The sequence below is a fragment of the Saccostrea cucullata genome, unplaced genomic scaffold (genome assembly GCF_032062105.1).
Source record: "Saccostrea cucullata isolate Sc308-1 unplaced genomic scaffold, CSIRO_AGI_Scuc_v1 ctg5499, whole genome shotgun sequence".
Taxonomy (NCBI): Eukaryota; Metazoa; Mollusca; class Bivalvia; order Ostreida; family Ostreidae; genus Saccostrea; species Saccostrea cuccullata.
Window position 1 is genome coordinate 69,462 of NW_026938353.1, and position 11,037 is coordinate 80,498.

The following is an 11,037-nucleotide window of genomic DNA, read 5'->3' on the forward strand; positions in this document are numbered from 1 at the left end:
CAAACATGTCTCTGCATTCTCTTAATAATTGCTGTTTTCTTAAAACTACATCATTAAAGATAATCATATATGCAGAAAATTAATAAATCTCAAATACATATTCTGGAAATGCGATTCAAAGTATCTGCTGTGCATTTCCTGATTTAAAATTGATCAAAAAATATTTTAGAAAAATGTAGGTATCTAGGCATTTCAAGAAAATTAAAGATAAAAAGCTCGTTTATGGTGTATCTGAGCTAGAAAATAAAAATATCAAAATACACAATATACATGATATTGTAAGTATCTCAGCGTTTCTATAGCTAAATTGCAATTGGCTTTAAATTTTGTCTGCTATTGGAATTTCGAGTCCATAGATAAATCAGTTTTTGTTTTAAATATCTAGATATTAAGGGACCTGCCGATTTTCTTTAGTAAGTGACGAGCAGCATTATATATATATTAAGTATGAAAAACACATATTTTACAGATTCGCTTAATATGGTAGAAAATATATTGTATACCAAGTAATTTATAAAGGGAAAGAACATTCTGATTTACAATCTTTAATTTTGAATAACTTCTCCCATCCCCATACACCACTTAAACTTATATGTATAGAGCAGCCCGGTCCTCCGGGCTGTAATCAGCGTTTAGAACGCAGTTGTCCCGAAGCCATGTATGCAATATATTGTTGCGTCTTTTACCAAAATTAAAATAAGGCGAAGCTTCTGTTATTTTTCGTTTAATTTTACTTTTGAAAGCAGACAAAGAGCTCGAAAGTCTGGTATTTAGCGATAAGGAATTCCACTCATGTATTACAGTTAGTACAAACGATGATTTGTAAGTTTGCAATTTACATACAGGTATACTATAATTTTGGTGAGTTTCTTGTTGTATATGCAGAAGCATTACATCGCATATCTGGTATAATCTCAGATAGATAATCTGGTACTAATTTATTGTGAATTCTTTACATGGTATTTAATCTTTTGATCTTGCGTCTGTCTCCGAGTGGTTTCCGGCCTGTTTCAAAATACAAAGAGTCTCTAGAGGCAATCATAGTTAGTCCAGTAACAATCCGAGCTGCGTGTAGTTGCAATTTCTCTAATTTTTCCTAATCGATAGATAGACAACCACCCCGTACAACTGAAGCGTACTCGAGTTGGGGATGGATAAATGAAGTATACATAAGTGAAAGGCTTTTTCAATTTATTTTAGACTAATGTTTTTATTAAAAGACCCAATTTTTTGCCTCCTACAGATGCTACCCATGTTATTTTCCAGACCATCAAAAATGATCTGGAAACTTCTGATTGGGATTTTAATGACTGTTTGTATAGCAAGATGCACCCATCTTTCATACACCATAGAACAATACAATACTTTGAGAGATGCTCTCCTTGCTAATTATTCTAGTAAGACCCGTCCGATCAAGAATCAAGGAGAGTCTTTACAAATGGAGATGAGTCTATGGATTTCCAGTATTAATGACGTCAGTGCCGTGAATCAGAAGATGGTGACCACAGCCTACCTTTATGTCAAGTGGAAAGATGAAATCATTACCTGGAATTCTACAGACACAGGGATTTACTGGATTCAGTTTAATCAGGTTTGCCCTTTTGCCTGAAATTAAATATCATTTTATCTATGGAATGAATTTAATAGCTATCCATTTTACCCGCGAAGCGGTTTATAAAAAAAGCGTAAACTGTTCCAACCCAGTTTATACCGTAAAAAATGGGTAGCTATTAAATTCATTGCTTATAACTTAATTTTCATTCATTTGATGTTAGAAAAAAAGATGGTTGTTACAGTGTTATATATCTCAGTTTATTCGATACGCAAGAGCATGCTCTACGTATGAACAATTTCTTAAACGAGGTAAATTATTGACAAGCAAGTTGATGAAACAAGAATATCAACAGTCTCCTTTAAAGTCTTCATTTCGTTAGTTCTATGGTCGATGCAATGACCTTGTCAGCAAATACAATTTATCATTGAGTCAAATGCTGACTGACGTTTTTCATACCAATTGTAAGTCCATTATTTATACACTGAATTGACGACGAATTTTCCCGTTTTTTCCTGATCATGACAACGAGCACACGGCGGGTGTGACCGGTCGGCAGGGGATGCTCACTCCTCCATGGCACCTGATCCCACCTCTGATGTTTCGGAGGTCCGTGTTTGCTCTGCTCTTATTTTGTATATTGTTTAATGGACTTTGAGATTGAATACTGTTCGTTATCTCCATATCCTTCTTGCAACAAAATTACTTCAATTTGTACAAAATTTGCATGTAACGTCAGGCAGATTGATACGTTTTTTGACGCAAGTCATTGTGACGTAGGCAACTCATTTTATACGATATGAAGTAAATTTTTTTATCCAATCAAATACAGCGTTACAACCAGAATTAAATTATTACCAAGTTCAAAAATTCCTTGCTGCATGCCTCAGTGTTCAATTGAATTTACATGCACTTATAAACCTACCAGTACTAGTATTTTGTCATGTTAAGCGGAATATAACAAACAGTAATCATTCTCAGAAAAAAAATTCTAGACAAAACAGGAAAAAACCACGGACCACTCGAAACACCAGAGGTGCGACCAGGTGCCGAGTAGGAGAAAGCATCCCCTGTGACTGGTCACACCCGCCGCGAACCCAATGTATAGATCAGGAAGTCAGACTTGTCTGTTTTCTTATTAAGTTTATAAGGAATGACCTAACAAATGGTATGAAATATCTCAAACAAATTATAAACCAATGATTGGTTTTATTTAGGGACAATGTCAGTATAACATTATAATATTTATATCTATATATTTGCAAAAAAGCTGACTTTAAAGCATGGATGGGGTAAATGAAAAAAAGTAACTCTAACTAACTGCAATTAATTACATTTTTTAAGTAATTTGAAGTAATTTGAACATTTTTTTCAATTACTTGTAATAGTAATTTAATTAATTACACTCAATCATTTATTTGAATCTCTTCACCGTTTTACAATAGCGTACAGAGACTACAAAAACAAATAGTTGATTTCATATACAACAATAGGTCTAGAAAGGCATGCGTGAGTAAGAAAGTAAACAAAAACAAAAAAATTGTAGGTTACTATAAATGTGAAGTATTGGAATTTAGGCCGGGGAGCATATTTTATTTATTTTCTTTACAAAGGAGCACAATTTTCTTAGAAAGCAGTGTTTATTGTCATTCATAATGTTTTCAAAACTAATTATATTCTGAAATTTAATGTGTTTTCTGTTAAGCATAGTTTTCTTAATGTTTGTAGTTAGTTGCACTTTAAAATGTAATGAAACTCATCTCCGAGTTCTTTTAGATTACAAAGGCGACAAATTCTATCTTGTCTTGGTATATAAAGCCAGCGTCCACTTTCAATTGATAAATGATGGTTACATGTTCGAAATCTACAAAATGTTATTGAGTCCTTTTTTAATAGAATATTAAAATAGATTTCAAATTTTAGTTCGTCTTTGTATATTCTATAATTTAAAGCTTTGGGTGAGGTTTGAAGGATTGATTGCCAACTTTGTTTGAATTGATCCAGTAATGTGAGTTTAACTTTCGCCTTTAACCATTTAATATTAATTGGGTTTTGTTCAAGCCATACATTTTAGAGTCCACTGTTATTTAAGATATTTTTGATATTTTCAAGCCAAACAATTTTCCCTCCTATTTTTTGATTTATAATGAAGCCTAATTTATACCATAAATTTGCAATTTTAATTTCCTTTCCAGGGATTAATTTTGACCAATAAGATATCATGCGTGTTTTTATTTGGATTTCCATGGGGTGTCGGCCAAGTTCGCCATATATCATAAAATCTGGGGTTGAATCTTTTAAATGGAGTAGAAGTTTACACATTTTTTAGGTGAACCCTTTCTATTATTGCATTATTTGAAAATCCCCAAACTTCACATCCATATAACAAAATAGGTTGCACAATTTTATCAAATAGATCTAGCTGACACTGAATTGATAGGTTATGTAATCTTCCCTTTTTTAATACTTCGTATAGTACTTTTGTTGCCTTTTCGGCTATTTTCTTTTTTGCCGTTATAAATGAGCTAGATTTACATGATATTACTCCCAAATAGTTAAATTCTGTTACTACATCTATTTCCTTATCATCATACTGCATCTGTATATTTTCTTCACGTCTACTTTTACTAAATATTAATATTTTCGATTTGTCGATATTTATCTTTAAATTACATTTTTTACAATATTTACAGAAGCTATCTAGTTGTTTTCGTTGCTCTTCAGAAGATTCTGCAACCGATACAGTGCCATCTGCGTAAAAGATTGCAAATAATTTTTCAAATATATTTAGTTTGTTTTCAAACATCTCTGATATAGTTGATAAACCTTCAATATTGGATGCATTCAGGAAATCGTGTAAATCGTTCAGATACATAGAAAATAAAAACAGTGACATATTTTCACCCTGTCTAACACCATTTGCACATTTAAAAGACTGTTCTTGATTATAGACAATTCTGGATTTTATCTGACTGTACATATTCAAAATAATGTCATACATTTTGCCCTTAATATTGTGAGATAAAAGTTTAAACCACAATGCTTTCCCCCATACGTTATCAAAAGCTTTCTCATAATCAACAAACAAACAAAATAGTTTTTTCTTTTTTGTTTTAAGAAGCTCGAATAAAATATGTATTGAGAATAAATTATCAATTGTTGAATAACCCTTTCTAAATCCTGTTTGATTTTCAAGTATTACTTTAAACTCATCAGAAAATATATTAAGTCGTTCATTAAGAATCGATGTGAAAAAATGAAAAATAAAATGCCATGTAATTTCAATTACGTTTTCAAATACATTCATTTAATTAAAATGATACACATTCATGAAATATTGTCACCACTACCTCCCGATTTTACTGAAAAACATATCAATAATCCTCCAATGATACAAAATCTTAAGTAGGTGTTTATAAGCAAATAAATAATTGGCTTGATAATACCATAATAATAATCTAGTTTCTTTTTAATCCATATGTAATTTTTAATGTTTTATGTTTATCTGAATTTTGTACCTTCTTAGGTCTATTCAGCTGTGAAAGACAAATTTAACACAATTCATTTTCTGTCGTTTAATCAATAATAAAGAAAAAGAATGTGTGTGTCATAAATTCTCTCTTGTTGGTAAGAGATATTTGCCCTCCAGACCACAGCTGTAAATTGCAATCAAAACAAATCAGTTCACTCCTCTAATGAGGTATTCATTCCATGATTTTGAAGACAAAGTCAATGGATATCATTTAAATTAAAAATGCCCCGCGAGCGTTAGAAATTAACATCCGAAAGATATTTATGAATGAATTTAAATGTATCCGACAAAGTTATGTTCTGTACAAGTATCATTTATGTTCAAAATGTTCAACATCAACATCAATTTCGTATGTTTCAGTTACGTCAAAAGAAAAATTCAATTTGAGGGGTAACAGCTGCAACTTATTTTACTCTATCAAAACCACATTTAATCAAAAACATTTAATCATAAGTCGTGCAATTTTTGTGTTCATGTATGTTTGTGTGTAAGAAACTGCGTCAAAGTGATCTCGGATTGTTCTTTAATGTAAATAAAAGTTGTAAATTAAATCACAGAGATACACAATGCCTATAGCATATTGTTTCTTGTATTTTTTGTGCAGAGGCTGAATTTATATACAAGTGAATGACGTTCTGTATATTCATTTAAAAAGGGTTATGAAAATTTTCAAAAAAAAATGTAATTTGTAATTTGATTAAATATTTTGAAAAGTAATTGTATTTAATTAATTTCATGTCTTAGAAAGCCAGTAATTTAATTGTAATTTTAATGAATAAAAGGTTAAGGTAATTGTAATTGACCCCAACACTGCTTTAAAGGGGTTGTTGAAATTTTTTTTACATATAAGTCAAGAGGTTGCCTCGGTTAAAATACTTCTCGTGTCTAAAGCGTACGCATGCGCATCGAATCAGTTGAGAGACATAAACACCACATGCAGATGATGTAGAAATATAAGTACATGTATATTAGTAGGGAAGTTCATAATAAAAAGCTAAATAAACCCGTTTGTCACACAGTTAAATTATTACTTGTTAATTACTTGTTCATTATCGTCTATTAAGTCCGTTAAACATCAAAATACGAAATTGGTTTGGTGGATTGGTGAAAATGGTATTGCTTTTTTAAAGTGCAAAAGTTCACGTTTAACTTGTTTATACTAAAAAACAAAGCAGACAGAACCCTAATTTCTCTACTGTTTTTATACTCTTTATAATAGTAAATATATTTATTATATAGTTTATGTAGTACAGAAAAATTTACATTATAATAAATTCATGTAGGTACCTCTTTAGAAGATATTTTTGTCTTTAAAGCCGCTTAACCCAAAACAGGCACATATTGTCTTACACAATAAAAGTACGCCATTACATAGATAATATATATAAATAAATTATAAGATTGATTTAATAGTTTGTTACAACAATCCTTACATGGCAAACGCAGATAAAAAAACCTTATTGACAAACAGAAGTTCCTGACGGAAGTTAAGATCTGTTGTGAAATCAATTTTGAAAAAATAAGTTTATCGGATATATCTAATATTGAAGATAATTCAAACCCGAGTATTCTTTTTATATTAATATGCATATTTAAAGAATCAGTGAAAATCAGATATTTTAAATGATTTTTTTAAAGGAGCTAAAATATTGTCCATGTACAGGTAATATATGTACTTTGTTGTGAAAAAAAAATGCTCGGGTTTGTTCTTCATGAGATAAACATGTAAGCGATAAATTTAAGTTTTCAAAGGTAATTTCACGCGATATCAACAACGATCAACACAGGATTAATTTTTGTGTGACCTAACAAAAATTATTTTTTTAACTTTTGAATTCTGATATCTTTTAAAAGAAAAGGACTTTGGAGACATAATTTGACAAAAGTTGAAACAATTTATGGACAATTATTTTTCAAGAAGAAAAACGAATATATATTTTTAGCGATTAGAATCGGACCAAGTGGCTTTAACGTCTTTGTCATGAAAAATGATGTATGCAAATGTAGTGTGTCCTATTATTTTTTTCAATATACGAAAAAAGTATTTTGAATATTTTTTTTTTTTTTTTACCATTTTGAATAGTTTGGAATTGATCGAAAATTTCAAATTATGTATTTTTCTTTGCCTCTTGTAGAACAACCTTTGGATACCTGACCTGGTTCTGAAGAACGGGTTCACTGAATTCAAGCCCCTCGGTGGGAAATTCTACTATGTGTTTGTGGACTATGACGGCACTATCCACTGGTACCCCCATATGGTATTTGAGTCCATATGCGACATCGATATTTCCCATTATCCTTTCGATAAACAGACGTGCAACATAACCTTCAAAACTTGGAGTTACACAAGATGGGAAATAAATCTGACAGTATCTGCTGCTAAGGTTGGATTTGATGAATTTGTACCAAACAGCGTCTGGGAAGTGACGTCAACGGACGTGACATTTGACTTGCAAAGTTCCCAGACAGATGTAACGTTCGTTATAAATCTTCGTAGGAAGTCTTTATATTATGTTTTAAATTTGATTCTTCCTATTATTCTACTAAACATTTTGAATCTCTTTGTGTTTATAGTCCCCTCCGATGCTGGTGAAAAGATGGGTTTTGCTGTAACCATATTTCTTACGTTTGCTGTCTTCCTAACTATAGTTAGTGGGGAACTGCCTACAAATTCGGACAGCGTTTCAATTTTAAGCATGTATTTAATAATACAGCTAATAATTTCTGTTTTAATTCTCATGATTACTTCTTTGCAACTTCGATTACATCACAGGTCCTCTAAAAGGCAAATAGGAAGAGCATATCGCTCCTTGGTACAAACAGAAAGACGTCTACGATGTGAACCCCCCAACGGTTCAGAATTAGGATGCTTCTCGGGGAAGTGCTCAAACCCTTTGAAAACTCGAATACAAAAAATCGATGTCAAAGAAATAGAGAGGAAGCGAGATCAAGATAATGAAAGCATGGAAGAAGAAGAATACGAATTAGAAACCACGTGGAGCGATGTTTCATCTGCAATAGACTTTTTCTCCTTTTGGGTTATTCTATCTCTAGAATTTGTTATCACGACTATTATTTTCTCTTATGCTTCTTCAGATTGAATTTAAATAACAGTGGTGATGAATATTTTTGTATGCCGACGTGAGCATCAATGAATTATATTGAATGAACTCTCTATACACCGTTGGAGCTATATCTTGTGTAGATTAGAATAAAAATATGTGATCATCTAATTATATAATGTGATTCTAAAATAGTAAGACATCAAAGAAGGTTCGATTTAGAATTATTTCTTAGGTATCAAATTAAAAGTAAAATTAAAAGTAAAATTAAAAGATTATTAAATTAAAAATTAAATTTAAAATTCATTCAGTAAATAAATATAGCTAAGAAAGTCAAGCACCTCAGAAATTGAAACTGTGAGCATTTGTACTTAAGCAGAGAAAGGTCGTTGAACAGGCTACGAGTAGTTGACTTAAATGACCGCTGCAGGTAATCCATAATAGAAAAAAATAATCCAGTACCTGCTAATCCGTTGTGAAATGTTAAATCCAGTATATGTGATTAAATTTCGGCCTAAATTAAGGTTGCGCAACTTTTATATTTATTGAGAAGATGTTTATGCCCCGTAAACAAAGTTTCGTGGGAATATTTATTTTTTGCCGTGTCTGTCTGTCCGTCTGTATGTCTGTTTGTCCGCAAAATCTTTAAACGTGCCCATAACTTTTGATTTAGTATTTTTGATTTCATATTTCACATGTTTATTCCTTGTGACAAGACCTTTCTTTTGGCACCACCGAGATTACCTTGACTTTGGAGGTTGACCACTTTTACACAAAAATTCTTAATTTTCTTTTGTTCATATATCTTTTGAACAGTACACACCAGGACTTTTATACTTCAAATATGTATTCTTCGTGGAAAGACCTTTTATGAAGTACCAATACCTTTGACCTTTTGACCTTGGATATTTTCGTACTTATGAAAAAAACTTTAACCTTGGCCACAACTTTTGAACGATAATGGCTAGGTCTCTCATACTTCACATATGTAATCTTTTTGAGAAGACATTTCATTTGATATTAACAACTTTGACCTTGACCTACTTTTTACAAATTTTAACCTTGACCTTGAACCCAGAGTTTGTCCTACCTTTAAAAACGTTTACCGTGGTCATAACCCTTGAACAGGTGGTAATAGGGTTTTATATTTCATATTTGTATTGCTTGTGAAAAGGCCTTACTTTAGGAACCAACATATTTGATCAGCATTTGGGAAATCTTAACCTTCGCTATGTCGCAGACGGGGACATCTGTGTTTCACAAACAAATCTTGTTTTTCTAAATTTATTTTTCAGTCACTACGTTTGAAAATTTTATTTTATATACTAGCATATTAGTACAGCAGACCCATAAGAAGCAAATTCAGTTTGGAGCGCAAGAAAAAAGGTCATCAAATTTGTGAAGGTGTAAATCAGAAATTGAACTAAAGTTTCACTAGAATACCATAAATCGACAAAATATTATAGCCTCATTCGCAAAGAAATTATGGAGTCTCTATTTAAGTGAAAACAAATTGTCTTAAAGGTATCTTTAAATAATTGTTTTAGCCAAATGTCATTATACCTAACATGAATTTTGTATCATGTCCATTTATGGCTGTTGTTATAACTTTTTGTGTTTTGAGACTTTTTCTCCTTTTGTGTTATTCTATCTATAGAATTTGTTATCACGACTTTTATTTTTTCTTATGCTTCTTCAGACTGAATTTGAATAATAGTGATGATGAATATTTTTGTATGCCGATGTGAACATCAATGAATTATATTGAATAAACTCTCTAAACACCGGGAGCTATATCTTGTGTAGAATAGAATAAAACGATGTGATCATCCAATGTGATTCTAAAATAGTAAGACATCAAAGAAGGTTCTCTTTAGAATTATTTCTTAGGTATCAAATTAAAATGTGTTAAATAAAAATTCATTCAGTGAATATATATATGAAAGTCAACCATCTCAGAAATTGGAACTGTGAGCATTTGTACTTTAGCAGAGAAAGGTTGTTTAACAGGCTACGGGTTGTTGACTTAAATGACCGCTGCAGGTAATCCATAATAGAAAAAGAAATAATCCAGTACCTGCTGATCTGTTGTGAAATTTTAAATCCAGTATATGTGATTAAATTTCGGCCTAAATTAGGGAAATCAGCGTAATACAATCAATAACAAAGTATTTTCTAACAATACCTCTTCTAATTTCGCAGGTTGTACAACATTTATGTTCATTGAGAACATATTTATGCCCCGTAATAAACGAAGTAGATGCATATAGTTTTTGTCGTGTCCGTCCGTCTGTCTGTCTAGCTGTCTGTCTGTCTGTTTCTCCGCAAAAACTTTAACCTTGCCCATAACTTTTGATTTAGTGGAACTATGACTTTCATATTTCACATGTGTATTCCTTGTAACAAGACCTTTCTTTGGGTACCACCAAATTTGACCTTTAGACCTTGACCTTGGAGTTTGACCCACTTTTACACAAAAATTCTTAATTTTTCTTTTGGTCATATCTTTTGAACAGTACACAATAGGACATTTATACTTCAAATATTTATTTTTTGTGAAAAGAGCTTTCATTGAGTACCAGCAACTTTGACCTTTTGACCATTTACTTTGGATTTCCGTACTTATGAAAAAATTTTAACCTTGGCCATAACTTTTGAACGGTAAGGATTAGGGCTTTCATACTTCACATATGTAATCCTTGTGAGAAAACATTTCATTCAATATCAACAACCTTGACTTTGACCTACTTTTTACAAATTTTAACCTTGACCTTGAACCCAGAGTTTGTCCTACCTTTATAAAACGTTAACCTTGGTCATAACCCTTGAACAGGCGGTATTAGGGTTTTATATTTCACATTTGTATTGCTTGTGAAAAGGCCTTACTTTAG

General features: G+C 31.5%; 1 protein-coding gene across 1 annotated transcript; it reads left to right on the forward strand.

Moving 5' to 3' along the window:
- Nucleotides 1–1,276: 1,276 nt before the first annotated feature.
- LOC134250028 (neuronal acetylcholine receptor subunit beta-3-like) lies at nucleotides 1,277–8,185 on the forward strand. Its single transcript, XM_062732364.1, has 3 exons — nucleotides 1,277–1,591; nucleotides 7,220–7,470; nucleotides 7,666–8,185. The coding sequence occupies exons 1-3, from the start codon at nucleotides 1,277–1,279 to the stop codon at nucleotides 8,183–8,185; spliced, it is 1,086 nt and encodes a 361-aa protein (XP_062588348.1).
- The last annotated feature ends 2,852 nt before the right edge of the window (nucleotides 8,186–11,037 follow it).

Coding starts and splice junctions, on each gene's coding strand:
- LOC134250028 (XM_062732364.1), top strand. CDS start 1,277: ATGATCTGGAAACTTCTGATTGGGATTTTAATGACTGTTTGTATAGCA. Junction 1,592..7,219: donor ACTGGATTCAGTTTAATCAG/GTTTGCCCTTTT, acceptor TGCCTCTTGTAG/AACAACCTTTGGATACCTGA. Junction 7,471..7,665: donor ACAGTATCTGCTGCTAAGGT/TGGATTTGATGA, acceptor TATAGTCCCCTC/CGATGCTGGTGAAAAGATGG.